The sequence below is a fragment of the Daldinia childiae genome (assembly GCF_008694065.1).
Source record: "Daldinia childiae strain JS-1345 chromosome Unknown Scaffold5, whole genome shotgun sequence".
Taxonomy (NCBI): Eukaryota; Fungi; Ascomycota; class Sordariomycetes; order Xylariales; family Hypoxylaceae; genus Daldinia; species Daldinia childiae.
The window spans coordinates 1,092,694-1,112,722 of NW_022984646.1; the positions used below are offsets into that span (position 1 = coordinate 1,092,694).

Sequence of the window (20,029 nt, forward strand, 5' to 3'; positions counted from 1 at the left end):
GAGGCTATCGTGCGGCCGCCCTCCGTTCAGATAGTCAGTTGGTTGTTCCGAGTCTGACTTCGAAGTAGATTGGGTCGACGATGCATCAGGAAGTGTGGTAGAGTATGAACGGGTACAGCAGCGGTCGGTAGATTGTCGCCCGGAGATGTAGAGGACGGCGCGTCAAGACGTGTATGTATGGGAGAAGAGGTACGGGGACTCCCCGTCATAGGTGAAACCGAATCATCTTGGTCTAGAGTGGACATATTACGTGCCAGGTTAATGTCCAATTGCTAGAGGACGTAACGTTTCTGTTCCAACTCGAAGCCAGTCTAGGCTTTCCCGACTGAGCGGAAGATGCAAACGTCCCTTGCAGCTCAGACCGTTTTCTTACTTGCGTTAGATAGTATTTGCATTCCCACGGACGAGATGTAACAGGATTTGCTAGTGTTGAGTCCCGCGTGGATTCGAACTAAACGTGTAGCTGTCGAATAAAAAGGAGTGTAGCTGTCCAAGGTGAATTATATTGATGTAAGAGGTAAGTTAGGTAGGTATGGGTATTGCAGGTATGCATGTAGGTGGATGCTTGAATGCTTGGATGCTAAATTGTCCCTATTTCAAAATGTAAATGTACTGATAATAACCTTATGTATGATACCAAGGTACTGCGTCTTATGTCTCCGTATCTGCACACTAGGGATCCACTAAAAAGTAAAGCTAGCTGAAGGGACTAATCAAGCTGAGTGGAATTTATATAGCCAGCAGGGGGGTCCCGTGTCTTATCGATAGGTTAGTTAAGGCTCATTTTAGGGGTTCTCATTACAATCTGTTAACCTTGTCCCAATTTTGGAAGTGGGACGTCATCATCAAAAGCCGGTTCTAAAAACATAAAAGTTTTTGAGTTACTTTTCTAACCAAACGTTCTCCTTAGCATGATAATCTCGAGCTTCGTAAACAAGCGCCCCACCCAAATTATGCAGTACCAACTATATTAGTATCGCGGCCATCGCACTTAGTTCCGATACCTGATCGCTTTCATAGGTTACAGATCTTTTCCCCCTATCACTAATACCCAAGATTGGTTCTAGGAGATGAACGATTATCCTCTTACTAGTAATAACTTCCCGCCCTCCTAACAACACAACCATAGTGAGATTGGAGATATCTAGACCTAAAATGCTATTATCTAAGGTAAGCAGCTTAGATAAAAATAGGCCTAGATAGGTAAGCTTCGGAGTACAGACTTAGTGGGTAGTTAGTAACTAATAAGTTAGGTATCACAGTCCAATTATAGCGTTAGAACAGACCTTATACTACACTTAACGTGAGCACACGTTATGAGTCAAAACAAGATTTTAAACCTGTATTTTAACCTAATGTTTTTTAAGCTCTTTTGTAAAAGTTGAATCTTTTTAGAATATCTTGAGCAAGACATTATCTCGATTTTGTCTACTTCTTCTCGAATATTAATTTCCGGCTTTTTATGTACGGAAAAAAAAACAGCTGAATATTTAACATGTTTTAGCCCAAGTTATAAATATACAAGCCATATAGATGTATAGGTAACTATTCCAATATGCCTCGTTCAAATAAGACTCGAAGGCACTCACGAGAAGTAACAAAGATACTACTTCTCCGTATAACATCAGAGGAGAAGAGAGTGAGTTATACTAATAACATGTCTCAAGACTTATGGTAATTAGACCAGATTCATAGGAGACGTACAGGTATATAAGAAAAGAAACTATCTTAGTGTGTATACACAATGTCATGAGTTTGTTCACACTAGTTCTTGAATCATAGGTAATAATAATATACCCAACATTTCTCAATAATCGCCTACATCTATATCAAAAGTAAAGATATAGAGTTTTCTATGAAATGTTTCTTCAAGTGCCATCGGAAATCATAGAGCAAGCGCGAACATGCGAAAGCCAAGAGGTAACGCCATGGCTAGTAATTTCATCTATTTGGGTTGTATGTTGAAGTTGTAGTGGTAGTGGAATGAAAGGGGTTTACACAGGGATGCTTCAGCGACGGTGTATCATGATCTCAACTATATGCGATACCGGCTTTCTACCTATAAGAGATAGCTTGCGTAGTTCAGGTTCCCGCTCCATATGCATGTGCGCCGATAACTTGGTAGCATTTATATTCATGATGTATACCTAAGGCTTAGCAAACGATGCTATCATTCTGTCCACATTGTCTCACAATATCCTCATAGAATATCCAAGTCTTCTCCAACTAAGAACGAGGACTGTTGCAATAATATTATCAATCGAGATCCTGCTTGTATACGCGTATAAGTGATTAGAAGACATATTGACCCATCTATCACAACGGTCCCCCAGCAAAGCTGTTCCTTTCAAGTACAGATACGCAGCACAAACACATCTTATAATTTATTCTGTGAGGGCTAGGTCCCCTCATTGTTTATCTCGACAAACGATGGAGGGACTGAGCCAAATCTTACGCCCTATCGACGACACGGGACTCGGGTGTGGAGAACCTACCTCGAATATATCTTACATCGTAGCCCTACAATAAGGATATAACCCGGGAATCGCCCCTCGGCTATAGATAGGTAGATAACTTTATGTGGATGACCGACGACCTTATCCGCGAGTGAGGAAAAGACAATGAACAAGTTCCGATTCTTGGATATCCCGGTACAACCATAGTGCTGCCGAATATGAGTAATTCACGGATATCGAAACCGATCTCTTTGGCGCGGGAGTAGATAGTCTACGCGCTGTTCAGATACGCAGGTTATTGCAACGAGACCTCGATCTTGGCTGAAATTCGTTACGTACCTCTAACGTCGTCTACGATGCAGGATCTGTAGCAAGGCTCGCGCGATTCCTCTATGCAATGCGCACCGACGAGGAACTTGAGAATGCACGCCCAAGTGACGATGATGAATCATTGAAGATGCAGAGGATCATTGCTGGCTATAGTAAATTTCAAAAGTCGTCACCAGGGAGTCTGCCGATACCTGAAAGAGATGTTGTGGTAAGCCTTTCCCACGACCCCCCCTTTTTATCCGGTGTTTGCAGAGTAATAGACATATGTAGATTCTCGCGGGTGCAACTGGCGCCCTCTGCGCGCACTTACTCAAGCAACTCCTCGACGACCCTAAGGTAGAGTGTGTTGTCTGCCTTGTACGGAGTAACGACGCCATAGGTCGTATCGCCGAGTTCATAAAGATTCGGAAACTTGACGCACGTGTGAGCGACAACAAGAGGCTGACAGCTCTGAAAACGGACAACCTAGGCGCTCTAAATCTTGGCCTCTCGTCAGAAAGCTACTCAGACCTGCAGCAGTCGGCGATCCTTATCATCCACGCAGCATGGCCGGTAAACTTCAACGTATCTCTCACGAGCATGATCCCTCACATAGCTGGACTGCATAATCTCCTACATTTGACATTAAGAGTATATCGACCGCGTTCCAAACACCCACGCCCGCCATTGTACCTCGAAGGGCCCTTGTCGTCTCTCAGCTTCGCGGCGCCAACTGGGTACGCGCGCTCCAAGCTCATAGGCGAGCAGGGGTGCGGTTGGCGTCTTACGCATAGGACAAATCTCAGCCGACACCGGCAACGAAAATCTGGAATGATAAAGAGGCTATCCCGATCCTAGTCCAGAGCGCGACAGAAGTCCATGCGCTACCAAAATCACGACATTTATGATTGGATGCCGGTAGACACGGTAGCTCATGCGTGTCTGCAGCTTGCCGAGAAGCTCGCTACAAATACGAACAACCTGTCATTCTATAATATCAAACCGCCGCATAGATTTTCCTGAAACAAAGGTTTCTTGCCCGCATTGTGGAAGGCAAGATTGCAATTCAAGGGTGTTGATCTCGGAGAGTGGCTCGCGAGGTTGCGCTCCCGAGCTGCGGATCTAGGGCCGGCTGGTGAAGTAAGACTGCCTGCTTTTAAGCTCACTGACTACTACAAAGATACGTATAGCGGCTTGGGTGTTGGTTTAGGTCATGAGTTGGAATTTAATATACCGAAAGCTTGTTGTGATAGTAGTGCTCTCCGCTTGTGCCCAAATGTCTTAGACATCGATCTTGTGCCAAAAATGTTGTGGCATTGGTTACGCGGCACTGCTACAATTAAACAACAGTGAAGAGATAGTATTGCAAGGGATGGAGTAGGTAGTTATCTCACTAGATATTGCGTAGAGTGAAGCGATGTGAACAAATTAGGGGGTATCAATTAGACGATCTCTCCTCAGGCTATTGACACTATGGTTGAATATATACCTAGGTGCTCATAAGGCTCATGACGCGTAATACAAAAGTAAAGACGACCTAGCTTTAATATAGGTAGTTCTGTAATTCGGAAGAGGCTCTTAATCCAGACCTAAACTCCGATAAGTTCCAATGGGAGAATAATCATTACAATAACCTCATCATATCGGCATCAGAACCCGTAACACCTAATCATGACTCGTCACCAACCAGGCTACCAACTCTCATCATTTATACCTACTCGCCTCGACTCCGATAGTTACCCATCTTCTCAATAGAACTCATGATGCCGCTCCGCATAGCTGTGCCACTACCGGGGCGTGGTAGACCCCCCTGAGATCCACCATTCCTACTCCGGTCATGAGCAATGCCACCAATTCTACTCTCTGTCGGTTTCTTTACCGACCCGGGAGCTCTAAGACCCGACGGCCGGCTGCCGATGCTGTTGCGAAAATTCTCAGGGCGGGCGTGCGGAGTCTTGGTAACAGTCGGCTGTGACGGCGGCGGCCGCGGCGGCGGTTCAGTCTGGATAAGACTCTGCATCGCCATCAATTCTTCGGCTAAGATGACAAGCTCGCCCTTCTCGACGCGCTCCTTTTCGAGGAGCTGGCGGAGCTCATGATTATCCATCTTAATGCTGTCGATGACAGCTTCGAGTTTCTCGATCTCGGCGCCCATTTCCTTGATCTGCGCCGAGTTCCTGATAGCCTGGACCTTGCGTTCCTCGTCTGCGAGAGTTTGATCGGGATCAACCCTGTTCATGGTGACGTCCTGGTCGAGTCTTAGTTTCTCGTTCTCCTCGGCAAGCCCCTCGATTCTAGACTCGAGCTCATGAACCTTCTTTTCCCAGCGGTTCTCATAGCTCTTCTTCAAGGCTGCAACCTTGGCCTCATGTTTGCTTTTGTAAAGTACGTGTAATTCACGAGCCACACGCTCCACAGCGATTTCGACCTCGCGAGATCCGGTATTCTTAGTCTTATCGGGAGACTTATTACCACTCTCCGCTTCTGAAGTGGCTTTGCCAGCGCGCATGCCTGCCATTTTACTCTCTGCCTCCTGCGCCATAATCTCGGCGGCCTCGCGTCGTTTCTCACTCTCATCTAGCTTAGATTCGAGTTCCTCGCGCTCTCGCTGGCTCTTTCCGATTTCTTCTTTAACCTTGCGGAGTACAGTCTCCATCTCCCGGCTGCGCGCTTCCCAATTCTCCCTCTCCTCGGTCATCGCTTCCTTCATCGCCCTTTCTTCACGAACCTGTTCCATGCTTTCGCCCACCCGTTTTTCAGCATCGCCTACCGCCGTCTTGAGAGCTAAAACTTCGGCTTCTTTACCGCTAAGGGAAGCCTTAAGGCTACTAATTTCGGAGAGGAATCCCGACTTGAGCGACTCCAATTCTCTGGGTGTTACGGTAGGTATACTACGAGGCGTGGGAAGAGGTGGGATATCGAAATCGAGCAAATTAGACTGTTGGCGCTGAGGCGTTGCGGCAATAGAATGCCTCGGATTTCTGTCGAATGATTGACTTCGATTCGGTGTCTGTTGTACATATCTGGACGAAAAGCCACCCATCTGTTCTGTAAAGTCCATGAGGAGATTGGTGGTGTTTCCGGATTCATGCATCGTAGGAGGCCGAGGGGTCCTCAAAGGCGATGGCTCCGGTTTACTCCGCATAGCGAGGGGAGTAGCGCCCGTGTTGGCGAACTTAGTAGGACTATGTCCAATTCTTGCGAACATAGTCATATTTGGCACCGCAGAAAAATTACTTAATGTGCTGATCATGGTATCGTCTGGACCCAAGGATTCATTGCCGACTGGCTGATCGCCAATTGACGTAGACGTATCAATTTCGTTATCTTCGCCATCATCAAGCGTGGTATCATCGTCTTCAAATATCTTGATAGCAGTTGCCAAACCCTCGTTTCTAAGAAGCGCTTCATCAATGGATAAATGATGCTCCTTAATTTGGTGTTTCTGGGTCTCCGGGGTTGGAGATGGGGTTGAGGTTGGGGATGGGCTGCTATTGATTTTAACAGGAAAACGTTTCTCTGGTGATATTTTTCGTGGGCTCTTAGCAGCCGCCAACTTTCTGGGTGTAGGGGACTCTTCCTCAACAGTGTTCTCTTTCGTAATTAAAATCTTCAAAGGAGAAAGTTCGGTGCCGGACAATATTCTAGAATGGCGCGACTTGGAGGGTGAAAAGTTTTCATGGCTTTGACCGTTCTTATCTTTTTCCTCGTGCGTTTGCGATGCGAGGACGGGACTTGAGCTGCCAGTATCGCTAGCGATATGTTCGCTACTCATCTTGGGAGTATGGGAGCTGATATTGTATATATTAACTTGACGGTTAGTTTGAGGGGTTGTTAAATTCAGCACACCGGTACTAGAAAGACAAAGCGGTGAAGCCATCCAGGCTCAAAAAAAAAAACGCTAATGATTGCTGTCAAGACAGTATCGAGGATTGTGAGGGATTAATGGAGACGAGTAGTTACTCTAGATGTATCTTGAATCTACAGTTTAACGCATAGCATACATTAAGTAGCTTAAGAGCGGAGGAGGGCGGAAAGCGGAGGGTGCCGGAAATTGGTTTCTTTTAGTTGTGTCCAATTTAATAATTGATTTCCATAAAATGTTTGTTCATTTCTGGTTGACGGAGAAACGGTAGTACCTGTGCGTCAGGGCATCCACATACGTAATCCCTGCATTATCGCTCAATTTAGGGCTTAGCGTCATCCCTTGTACCACGTGAAGTAACCAGATGACAGATAAAAGAATAACTGATAAGCAGGAAGGTCCCTGTTTATCTGCAGTGTCCCTGAGAAGTTGTCTCCAAGGGGAGGTAGTGGACATTGATGTTGGTAATGTTAATGTTGTGCAACATACCCCTTTTCTTTTAGTCAAATAAAATCAATTTCAACTCATCTCTAGTGTCATGCATCATGTATCCATACTACATATGTACCTAATCCATACCGCTAGTATAGACTGTTTATTTCATACATAGGAGAATTTAATAGTCCAATGAGACATGCAAATGAGACATGCAACGAGACGAACAAATGGCACTGTGGCGGGTAAGTTCTTCCCAATGGCTTAAAAAATAAATATAGTATTCTAATTCTCTCTCTCAGAGTGGTCTAACGCGTGTGACTCGAAATCACATCTCTTCGGAGGCGCCCGTTCGAATCGGGCCAGTGTCGCGCATCAATTTTTTTAATATTCAAAAATGTAAAATGTAAAATGTAAAATGTATATCATCTTTCCCACCTACTTATCCTCAATAATATACTTCCGTACCCAGGTATACATATATCACACAATATATAATACTAAATCCCATCTTATCCATCTTATATCCTCCCCATCCACAACATATAATAGATGTTCGCTCTATCGCTATAAATTATTTGAGTCTACTTCGTTTTCGTTCTGCGTCTTTTCAATGGCCGCTCCTCTGGCTCTTCAGAATCGCCATCGCCGTCCTTCAAGACCCTCCGTATCGACCCTCTGTCGAGGAAGTCCAATTCTTTCAATTCTTGTAACTTCCAATAAACCCACCAGAATCTTCAGCGGGTAGCTTATTAGCACAGCGATAGTTAAAGGTTCGGGTATAACTTACGAGCGTCCGCTATTAGTTAGTTCGTCGATCAACCATACTGCTAGTGGTTCACGAGCTGATCGAGATAAGTCGTAGAATTGCGGGTCGTTATAAATGCTTCTGATAACATAACTCCGTATAATTCCCCCCACGGTGCTATGGTTACAGGTTATCTCGTTCCACCTTCCCCAATGCCTTAATGGGTTTCTGATCCTTGGCGTGCTCCGACCAGATATCAGTAAGTGAAAATGATGGAATTTACGCGCCCTTATTTCTCTAATGAGTTCCAGAAATGGGCTCTGTCTGTTTTTCGGAAGTTTGTCGAACCCATCAATCACCAGGTACGTCTCGCCTGGTTCGATCGGCTCATTTGGCGTAGTGGATCTTTCGTGACCCAGATCGTCTATGATCCTCAGGAGGACATTCCGAAGTTCTAAATTGGTAGGATGCCTTGCAGGATGAAATTCTGTACACGCAGTATATAATTCTCGAAGGGCTGGGTATACGGTCTTGGGCGGGCAGAGTTGATCAATAACTGTACGACAAAATGCGCCGAAGTCGTGGTAGACAGGCGTCGACTCTTTCTCCAACACGTCATGTGTAGCGCAGAAAAAGTAGGCGAGAGAGTCTCGGGACCGGCCAGGGGCCTCTAAACGACAGTTCTGCCTTGTACTGTCTATGACCGAGGTACAGAAGATTGTCTTGCCAAATCCCCCTATAAATGTATACGATTAGCAACACCGATTTAAGGAGAATATAACAAAACTACCTGGGTATCTAGACATACCGGTACCAGTCACCCACACGTATGAAGAACTGTCCGTCTCCCAAAAATTCGGGAGGTTTGTGACTGATTGGTGAAAAGGAGTTACTTTGTCCTGGACATCAGAGTTGTCATTAAGAAACTGGGTTTGATCGAGAGGAGAAAGCCAACGGTGGATATTAATCCTCTCGACGTTATCTACATTCTCGTGTACTTCAAGCTTAAGTTAGATTTATCATAAGTTTATCTTCTCAAATTACTTACTGGTACCCTCGCGCCTCTCACTCGGCTCTAGTATGCCCTTCAGCCAGAGGGCAATATCATCGCGAGTCTCGCACGTAAGATGATTCAATGGCATATGAGGTATCTCGTTTCCTACGGTTTTTGGAAACAACACATAATGGACGGGCCCTCTATTTTCGTATTTCTCCCCGACCCAACGCAAAAGCTGACCCCAATTAGGGTCATCTAAACCTCCGCCTGCTCCAACTGCGCGGATAAAATATGTCACGTTAGCCTTCAGGACTTCCTGCACAACTACATCATCCAGACAAACGCTGAAGAGAAGTTGTAGGAATAATGATCATTCCACTTACTGTCATATGTTAGCTGCTGTAGATGGATTTAGAGAAAAGGGAAAAATAACACTGTATTAGAGACCTCAGGGCTGCTCATACATACCTGACTACACGAAAAAAAGAAAAGTCATATCAGTTAGTTTTAACTTCAATACGGAATATTACTTGGAGAGAATAATGCAATCCTGCTTACTATTAGATGTTAGCTGATGTGGATGAATTACTAAACGAAGGATTAATTTGGTATTTATTTAACGTACCACAAAATGGTTCTAGTAGAAATTATATGTACCAGAGCCTCCTGGACGGCTTCGTCATTGATCACGTCCTAGTAGGATAATAAAACGTCCTATTAGCTTCCAAACACCAATCTTTATATGGGCAGTGAGCGTATTGTCTAATGAGCTCTGTAGGATATCGCCAAGAGAGAGAGCAATAATTTATTGAACTTACTATAATGTGTTAACTTGGTAATCTACCCATCGAATTATTCAAGCACCCTGTAAAATCAAAGACTAGGATAGATTTAACGTACCCTGATAATGTCGTGCAGACAAAACGATGTTTTCGGGATCCTTCCAGTGACCATGAGGATGGAAAACGCCGTCAAAAGACTTTCGTTGGAATGACACTATTTCATATTCATCCGACCTCCGACTGGAGGAATCCCGCAATGTTTTTCAAGTAAGTCATCATAATTAGTAGTCAATAGCATCGCACCATTCCGGTGAAGTTGTCTTAGGCTGTCAAGAATACTTCTATCGACAGTAATGTCGTATAATGAATGGAATTGATGTTTTAACCAACCAGCAAAAAGGTCGGGACGCTTAGTAAAAAGCGTCTCTAGCCTGTTTATGGCTTCGAATTGGTCCTGCATTGTCCGGTCCGGAAGGCTCAATAATTCTCTCGCTCGCTCGATATCGCGTCTATGTCGATCGGCGATTTGCTGAGCTTGGTCTTCGATATATTGAAACCCATTCTCGATTAGACCACCCCACTGTGTAGAAGACGGCAAATGTTAGATATTTCTTCTAATAACCAAGGAATTTCTCATTGTATTGGATAAGTCTTTTTCATCATGCACCCTGGAAGGCTCTGGTCGGGGTCCGGCCACAATTAGGACATGCTATGAATAAAACAAATTTGGGTTACATACTCCCATACGTCTTCTCTCTGTATCAGGGATCGCGTGTAGAGTTACTCCAGATCCAACGCATATTACCAATCTCCCAGCTTTTAATTCCTGTCGGAGTTTATGTAAAGCTTCTGTTTGTCTTCTGTTGGCTTCTTTTTCCCTTTCAAGTTGGTCAGGATCGACGACATTTGTAGTCTGGCCTTGCTGTGGCGATGGCTGAGGTGCTAGTTGCGGAGCCGGGGCAGGTGCAGGTGCCGGTGTAGGTGTTGGTTGTGGAGCCGGGGCTGGTGCCGGTATTGGTGTTGGTGTTGGTTGTGGCGGCGGCTGTACGGCTGGTGTTCCGGGGGTTGGGGGCGTTGCAGGTCCTCCAGATGTTGTAGATGTCGCGGGTGTCGCGGGTGTCGTGGGTGTTCTTATCGGCCCCCCCGGCCATAGTCCTACCGTCTGTATTGGGGTCGTCATAGTCTAGATGTGTTACTTAGGCTTAGGAGTGTTCTCGTTAGAGTGAGTGTGTGTTTTTTAAGTTCTGTAATTGGGGGCAACAATAAACTATTGAACTATGTTTAACATAGGCTGCTTAAACCATGTATCCAACAAAGAACACAGATAATGTACTTAATTTACAATCCATGAAAATGAAAACGGTTCTAGATGAAAATTGGTTTGGATATGTAAAGTGAAAGAGAAAGACACCGGAAACAGGCGTTACACAAGCGACGAGTACCTTAATGTATATAGGTACCTAATGTAAGTGGTTTAATTAACGATATTACTTGTTGTTATACAATTTATTTTTAACTCATCTCTTCGTACTCTAGAATAGAGCGGGAGGGAAAGAAGCTTTCGTGTGATAGCTTCATCTTTAATTGTGTCGCATTAACAAGACTTTGGGTAGCAATTGAGTAAAGTTCATAATTACTGGGCTTTAATATTTGTACATCTTTGGTGCTAACGGGCTAACCATCTTTTTGGCCGGTGGAATATTCTCAACCTTGGCTACGGCGAGAGCACGCTTCATTCCAGGAAGCATATCTATGCTCCACGCATTATAATTTGCCCAGTATCTAATCATTGTTAATATTTAACCCATGAGAGAGGAAGTCCCGTAGCCCGCAATTTACGCACTTGTCGATGTTCTCTTTCTCATTTCTTGCCTTGAACTTCTTCTCTTTCTTCGCCTAGAAGTCGTTGAGGACCTGACGATGCTCTTTGAAATCGAAGAATGGAACCGAAAACCCACAAGAGCTTCCAACCTGATGTATGTCGACAATTATTATCGCTATAGTTCCCGGAAGGGTATCGATGTGGTGCTCTGTTACAAAGTCTTCGAACTGTGCTGTCTCTTTCTCGAACACCCAGCCTGTACCAAACGATTAGCGGTTTCAAAGCACCATAACTGGGTTCTGTAAATTACGAACCCTTGCCTCAGAATCGAATAATCTTGGGTAAGCCATCAAACGCGCTGAACATGATGGTGATCCGCCCATTGCTGGGCTCGTCCAAGTGACTAATTGTCTCGTTTCCAGAGCCGGTCAGGTCCATATACCAAAACTTTTTGTTATCAAGAAGCCCAAAGTAAGGGCCACCCTTCGGTGACACGTTTACATCTAAAGTTTCTCAATCAGCGACTGCTTGTTCAGTGAAGATATTCTGCGAGTTTTGTTCAAGACTACGGCAAGCTACCAAATAAACAGCAGTATCTGGGTCCCACAGCCGAAGAAATGAATGGAGATAAATCAACATTCCGGGAAATACTCACGTCCTTTAGCAGGAAGAGGGGACATAGCCACCCAGAAGATTTGTTGCATCATAATCCAATTATGGAGGCTTTTAGGAATTTTTTCATAAAATACGCCCATGGTGAGGTATGTTTCATACGGTAAAAATAACGATTGAGGGATAAGTATGGGAATCTCAAAAATGGTGTATCATATATATGGTTATGCCAACCCAAGCAGAACAATAGACATTTTGTTTAATATGGTAGGGATCACTTGGCCACCCCATATACGACCAACTCCTTTTTATCGTAAGATTTACAAGTTACCAATTCTGCCAGGCTATAAGTGGGTAAGGAGGCCTACAGGAGTCTATCTACTATATAAGGGCGCCACGCGCTCTCGAAAGAGAGTAGAAGCCAGGCGTTACTAGTTCAATATATCATCCTTTTGGTCTACCTATCCTAGATATTCACTCTGTGTATGACATCAATCACCTGGGTATGAACCCCCTGACAAATTCATTGGTTCCGTCTATTTGCCTCTGATCCCATAATCCTTGAATCTGCATACACATGGCTCGAATCCGGCAGATACTCGAACACGTATTAAGTCTTATCTCGGCAATCCCAGATTATAGTTTCCGGGATTTCATGTAAAATGTGATTTGTGACACGGATGTTGATTATAAGCTACCTGTTTTGACCAAAGTCAAAAGATGTAATACAATATACACTCTTCAATACTCTTACGAAAGAAGGCTATACCACAAGTTTGAAAACGCTCGGAATTAGAATAATCAACTATCTACCTCTGGGTACCTTTAATTTCGTTTTGCTGTCATTATTCGTAAAATGATTGAAGAGTGTACGTCACGGTTTACAAAAAGTCGATATAATAATCAAACACAATGTTCCTTCGTAAACCCAAAGCATTGAATCTTTCTAATCGTCTACAAAGAGCTGCTTACGGAATAACTGGCGCTTTATTTACAACCTACGCACAAGTGTTATCGGCCGTTTAACCTTCCATACTTCAGTCATCATTTTAGGGTTTCCGACTACAGCGCGGTGAGAAACCCACTGGTAGTCTGTACAATGTCTCAACTGGCATCTATAATTTTGAGTTCGAATTGAAAAAATATTTAAGGCATCCGCATGTATACACTTACGAAAGTGGCGTTCTCCACACAACCTTTCATGATTAAGCATTGATCCCATTAGAGATAGGCTCTTGAATCCAATTGATGTGAGCCTGAAAGATCCGTCCCTATCTTTCAAGAGCTATCGTACAATATCATATAGACCCGTCTTCAATGGCATGCCTTGCCGTATTTCCGCAAGCGGATGTAGTTGTATGGTAACGGAGTCAAGAATCCGGCTCCAAGCGAGATCAGGGCCGCGAGCCAGAACGAGGGAGAGTCCAGCTGAACCACCCCTCCAGTTAGATGGTAATCAACGGTGTTCTGGGCCAGTTCCATGGTGATCATGGATATCATGCTCATCCCCACGGCGGTCTTAGCTGCGGCAGCCCATGGCAATCGATCGCGGCCGTATCGGAGGAGTGTGGTCTCTAGAAGTAGGGAGCTGGATAAGCCGCAGGCCACTATGATCGATTAGCATAAGGGGAGAAATATGGTCAAGATGGAGTCAGCAGCTACACACTCGATATTGCCATTATAGCATTCATGTCCATGTTAGGGTGGAACAGTTGTAAGTACCACATAGATGTAAAATCGCCAATTGAACAACCGATAAGACAGCGGAGTGTATTGATGGTGGAGCGTCGCCAGGTGGTCGCAGATTTCCAGAATTCAAGTTCCGTTGGGGAGGATGAACTTGGAGTTGGAGTGCTGTCATGGGATCTAGCCGCTGTTGTGCTCTGGCTACATTTTGACTTTGGTTGACACGCTTTCCGGGCTAGGCCGATGTGGAATGATGCTGAGAGTCTGGGACCAGGCCAAGCCAGCTGCCTCCATGGAGCATGAGACCGTGTAAGCATCGACGGATGGGTAACAAGTCGAGACATCTTCCTTTGACCGAATAGCTGACAAGAGTTTGATGCTAATTGCGCAGGAGTAAGATTTAAGGGAAGTAATAGTAGTAGCCTTAGTGGATTTTTTTTTATGCAGCACTAATGTTCATTCTCTCAGCATGTAATTCTCTTAATTAATAAGGCACAATGCATTCCAGATTCAGATCCACGAGTATAAATCGTTTCGCTAAAGTCCACCTCAAAGCCTCGCCGGCCGGCCAACACCACTATTTACTCTCTTCCAAGCCATAGCATATGCGCCTGTTAGGCATGCGCACGCGTCGGCAATCGAGGATGAGTCAGCGCATGTCCATAGCATAGGGGCGACATTTCGCACAAGTAGCGCATCTGCTCGTACGACGGGCTTGGGCATCTAGTCATAGATATGGTAAATTAAATTACAAATAGAGAAGAGGGGGGGCCAACAAGGCATGCCGATCCCGCACAAAGCGCGCAACGGAGAACCCACATCCAACCCGGAGTCTATTAGACGTCTGCCGAGTCAGGGGGTTTGAATTCTCAAATTGAGACGAGGCACAAAAGGTGCAAAGTGGGATACTCGCACAATCATCGCAGTGATATTGTCACGAGGTGGAACTAAACAGCATGGTAACAATTTCATTGTTCCGCGAGGAACTCTAACAGGCAACTAAGAGGTTCCAAGTCTATACACACTAAACCTGTTCTATGTTCTAGATGGGATATCTAGAATCCTGACAGATACATGGCATAGGAATATCATAGAAAGATAGCTACTTAAGTAATTGAGCATGACGAGTTCTAAATGACCCATTGGAACGTATAGAAATAACCCTTGACTGACTTGACTTTCTCCCTTTAATAAAGTCTGCCTACAATCAAGGGCCTAAGATCATTGAGCAAGAAGTTCTATATCTTCTCCTTATTCTACAACTTCTCTTTAAACCCATAATTGTTAAAGCTAGCAGCAACAATAACACGGTTGCCCAATATGATCAAACCTCCAGCAGCTTATCTAGAGCGAACTGTCATCCTTAGCCCTAGCATCCATTGCCCGACCTGCACATCCTTTATCGAAAAAGTTCTCCTGGGCTTGAATACCAAAATACGACTTGTCGAGACCTCAATCGTCAACCACAGCGTTACTATCCAGCACGAGTCGAATCTCGACATCGACCAAGTTGCAGATGCTCTCATGAACGCCGGCTATAAGGTGGAGAGCATAACTTCGGAGCCCCATCTGAAAGACGGAGATGGAGAGGTGTCATCGCATCGTTCTCGCGGCTCGCCAGATGACGACTTCCCCGTCCCATGGCTTGGGCGCGCAGTGCAAACTTGGAGGCGCCGCAGTCGTGTTACCACCACGAATTCAGAAACCACGAAGCAACTCCACGCCGAGCACTGCAAATCATGTGCGGATGAGATGCTCAACCTGACGCTTTCCGAAAAGAATGAGCTCATATCATCAACAACGTCTAATACTCCGAGCAGAACCCCCTTTGTAGCTATTGACTATTCGGAACCCGGAAGGTGTACCAGGCCATATTTTTCTGCATCAGCGGCGTCTTGAGTAGTATATTACTAGCTGCTATATATGTAGGTACTTATTTCTTGGGCTGTCATCACTTATCACGGGCGTTGCGACAGATGTTCCTATGTGGGCAGTTTTTAAAGTATATACCAAGGCTTGGGGTTTGATCATTGGGCTCGGTTACGGAGTGGAAGCACTTGAATACGCCTTGTGGCTTGTGATGAAGCCATTGACGAAGGACAACACCGGCGGCCAAAAGTTCGAACTTCTCATATTTCGGTTCTATTATCTCATAATCCATGCATTTATTATAGGTTTACCGAGGATTTTTCGTATTGATGTACATGGCGACCTAATAGAGGAGAAGGAAAAAGAATCCACCACTATGTAGGAGGCTCGCTAGCTTTGTACTTAAAGTATATCTCGCTACCTACCTACTGCTTAGTACGCAGGATATTAAGATAGCTGAAATTACTTTGGCCAAGACGCCTTCGTACCCAGTCTAAGAGTTGAGCACAAGAGGTCACCCCTTATAGTGTAGCATAACAGCTCGAGTTTTTCCTATGTTGTATATCATCTCTAGAAGTGCAACCTTCAAGATTTTAAGAGTAACCTGTTTTACGGCGCGCCGGGCCTAACTTTCTTATCACGATCAGCATCTCAATTAGGCTAGGGCTCCCTAAAAAGAAAGACTTGAGTATAATGGCTGATTATAAAACTTCGGAACTTGGATATTTATTGGTTTTTCATTTTTCGAATCCATGACTTTACGCACTTGTGAAAGACAAAGCTCGAACTGAGCCACCTAGCTTCTTGGTAGCATAGTTGAAAATGCCAAAGCGATAGCCCATAAAATATGCCCAGTTGGTATACATCGTGTAAGGTTCCCCTAGCTGGGTGAACTTTTGCCCATCTATACTGTATGAGAAATTGGCCGCGTAACTACCGCTCGCTCGAGCGTCCAGTGACGCCGAAACCAAATTGTCTTATCTTTAGGGATATCTGTTATTGTTGCTACTATATTCCCGAGGCCAGTCGTATTCCATGCAGATTCTTCCTGCGTGATATTGTGCACGACGGATAATGTGTACTTGGATCCATCACGATGGATACCAATATAAGCAGTGCGATCCCGGAAAGCTGCAAGGCCAAATCGGTCACCGTCGGCCATATTAGTAAAATCAACTTGAAGAGTGCCGACGGGGAACTCTCCATGAATGCGATGGGTTAGGGTGTTGCGTGCTGCGTACAAGTCGTCCGTCACAGTCGCAGTTGATAAAGTCACCCCGCCATTGCCAATCTTGTACTTTGTCTCATCAGGATTATGATTCCATTCCCAGTCTGGGCCCAAAGTGCTGTCATCAAAAGTATCGGTACGAGTCCATTTTTGGACGGCTTCGACAGGAAGTGGCGCCGGATAAGATGAACCCCATCCACCAGACTCGTCAGCAACAAAAAAGGGGAAGCCATCATCACCCCACTTTACTGGAGCCAGAACAGGTATACGGCCATTTGGATATGCCCATGTGAAAGACATGTAGTACCAATCACCTGTTGACGCCTGAATGAGACTTCCTTGATGCGGAGCTCCGCCATTAGACACTGGAGATTTAACACCGTTAACTAGTATCTTGCTCTCATAAGGACCCCAGGGACTTTCGGATTTCCATATATAGGTAATATCGCCTGGATGGTCGTCAAGGATATAGTAGAGCCCATCCTTTTTGTACATGCGATTTCCTTCGATTCCGTCTTTCCCTACATCAGAGGCACTGAAGATGTGTTTGGTCTCTACCTGGCTGAGTCCGTCTTTAGATAGCTGGGCTATAGACACGTCCGTGGCGCCGTATACGACATACATGGTATCGTCGTCATCGATAAGGAGGCCACAGTCATAGTAGCATGTGCCGCCTGGAAGCACAGCCGCGCGGGTCCATGGTCCGGTGGCGTCCTTGGCGGTATAAATGTAAGTGTACCAGAAGTCAACGCAGCCGATCCAGTACCAAAGCCCGGTGCTCTCACGAAACCTCATCGTAGACGCCCACGTTCCACCTCTATATGCATGGCCATTCGTCAGATTGTACTTCTCGCCGAAATCGAGACTGGGCACAGAATGACCGATAAGTTCCCAGTTGATAAGATCACCAGATCTTAAGATCGGAGCACCTGGACTGTAATGCATATTGGAGGCAGAGAAGTAATATAATCCGTCTGGACCAACAGAGACATCATTATCGGCGAAGTCTTCATATACCACCGGATTCTGGAAAGAGTCTGCTCGTTTCTCTAGTAAAGGTTCGGTAGCTGAAATAGGTTCAAGCTTGCTCAAAGACGGAGAAACACTCATCCATGCTAGATTAGCTTGTAACAAGCCGCAGAATAGGAGAGCGTCTCTCATCTTCATATTGACCATCCAATAGCACTGAGTACATTAAGAGGATAGGTATCTTCTAGGCTCAAAAAAGTTAAATGAAAATATGCTCCTAACAATGCATAACTATTTATTAAAACTCTTTATTAACTAGATCTACATGTCTTCTCTGGGAGGTGCTACTTTTATATTTCTTTCTTTCAAGCGCTGTATTGTGGCATGTTCGTACCTACTAAACCGCATGATGCATTTTTTCAATGCAACTCTCTCTAAAGGAGGATGTTCTACCGAGGTCGCATTGCGATTAGTTCTATAATGCTAGGAACTGCTATATAGGTAGGTAGTTTCCACAACTAACTAAACAATAATTACGGGGCCGTTGGGATGTGCTTGAATGTCCTCTTATTAGGACAAACGAGGGTATATTGTCAATTGTGTCATACAAGTGCATATAATGTATATTTAAATATCCAGTTAATGAATTAAAAATTTAATTGGTTTACTTTTCAACTTGCGCAGTTGGAATTGATCAGGTTAATTGGCGTGTTGGATAGGTAGTTGAAGGCTAATATTTCAAGTAATAACTCCACAAAGATATAATTGACATTTACTTGATACTTATTTGATACTGCTATATATTAGAAACTTATGAAGACTATATTTATGCGATTGATCGCTCCTGAGATAAGATAATATTAATATACCTAAGATAAAGGGATCAAGTCTATTTAATTGTTGTAATTGTTGTACAGTAATTTAGAAATTTCTCTTAAAGTACATAGTGTTACGACTGCGTGCATACGCTATGTACTGTGTTATTGTATGGCTCGCAGATGAGGCCTATTCTATGGGAAATGAGAGCAGCTTCGTTGCTATCTATGATCCCCACTTTACGACTCTTTCCATAATGACGAATGAAAGCCCTAAAGGGTTATCCGAAGAGTAATCCTAGGAAACTAATGGGGAAAGGGATGATTATAAAGATTACGACTTAAGAAAAAAAAAAATAAGTAGGTCGTTTAATAGGTAGATTCTGTCACGTTATCCACGTTATCAAGCTCGCGGAGAAAATAGCTAAGGTCAGGTAGCTCCGGTACCTAACTTTAGGTACTAGGACAGGGATGCCGGGGTAAATTTACAGGTCGGGTTTTGAAATCGTGGGGACCCCCAGAAACCTCTGAACCAATGGCATTAAGAGCGGCATAGTAGCCCCCGGAATTTACAGCTAAGAGCCTGTAATTCGGCGAAATATTGTACCTGGGTACTTTAGTTCCTTCGCCTAAACACCAATGCCTGCAGTCGCCTTGGTTCATCTCTTATCTTCTTCTACTCTTTCTACTTACGAGGCTCTCGCCTCAATTGATTTGACGCTGATCCGTAGCTGGATAATTCTGCATTTAAGTGGCCGGAAGAATTACTTGGAAGCACTAGGGAATTTTTCCCGAGCCTACTTTCGTTGGTTTTCTAATCATCGCATTCGTAGCTTCGCCTCATGGCCTCCCATTTGCGACCTCAATAGGTACTTTTCAGCTTTCTAATAGTGGAGGCTTGTATATATCTATTGTCTCGAACCTCAAGATGTCTCTTACGATATCTTATAAGCCCGCATGAGTTGACCTATTCATAATTCCCCGATAACCCCGGACAAAATACCTATGGTAGATATCATTCTACTAATAAGGCTCTGATGCTCATTGTTTTCTGTTTTCATACGATAAGTTTCCCGACCGAACATAAGCTCAAGGCACGTCTGCCATGAAGAGCCCGTCGCCCGAGACGATCCCGATATTCAGCCGTTCATAGTATTAATATCGCTGGTCATTCGGATCAATTAAATCACTCCCCAAGCCTAGAGATCTACCTCTGTTAACGCGGGGACGTCGTCTATTAGGGCAGTATGGCGACAGTCCAACAGCTACACCAGGCTCCTACGCCAGCCTGCCCGCTTAACAATCCCGGCGCATCAATCTCAACCGTAGAAATAGATATAGAGCGAAACTTGCGACCGAGAGCCATGAAAGGGTCTAAGACTACGAGTGGATTGCAAAAAGGCGATACCAGAACGGCTGTTATCATCTATGATCCT

General features: G+C 44.6%; 4 protein-coding genes across 4 annotated transcripts; 1 reads left to right on the plus strand and 3 right to left on the minus strand.

Moving 5' to 3' along the window:
• Positions 1 to 4,479: 4,479 nt before the first annotated feature.
• Positions 4,480 to 6,540, minus strand: GL218_05439 (uncharacterized protein; the record flags this gene model as incomplete). Its single annotated transcript, XM_033582102.1, has 1 exon — positions 4,480 to 6,540. The coding sequence occupies one exon, from the start codon at positions 6,538 to 6,540 to the stop codon at positions 4,480 to 4,482; it is 2,061 nt and encodes a 686-aa protein (XP_033434513.1).
• Positions 6,541 to 13,340: 6,800 nt separating this feature from the next.
• On the minus strand, positions 13,341 to 14,056 carry GL218_05440 (uncharacterized protein; the record flags this gene model as incomplete). Its single annotated transcript, XM_033582103.1, has 2 exons — positions 13,341 to 13,633; positions 13,693 to 14,056. 2 exons carry the CDS (start codon positions 14,054 to 14,056, stop codon positions 13,341 to 13,343), a joined length of 657 nt encoding a protein of 218 aa, XP_033434859.1.
• Positions 14,057 to 15,032: 976 nt separating this feature from the next.
• On the plus strand, positions 15,033 to 15,611 carry GL218_05441 (uncharacterized protein; the record flags this gene model as incomplete). Its single annotated transcript, XM_033582104.1, has 1 exon — positions 15,033 to 15,611. One exon carries the CDS (start codon positions 15,033 to 15,035, stop codon positions 15,609 to 15,611), a length of 579 nt encoding a protein of 192 aa, XP_033434858.1.
• Positions 15,612 to 16,485: 874 nt separating this feature from the next.
• On the minus strand, positions 16,486 to 17,754 carry GL218_05442 (putative beta-xylosidase; the record flags this gene model as incomplete). The annotated part of the gene is made up of 1 exon (XM_033582105.1): positions 16,486 to 17,754. One exon carries the CDS (start codon positions 17,752 to 17,754, stop codon positions 16,486 to 16,488), a length of 1,269 nt encoding a protein of 422 aa, XP_033434857.1.
• Positions 17,755 to 20,029: the final 2,275 nt, after the last annotated feature.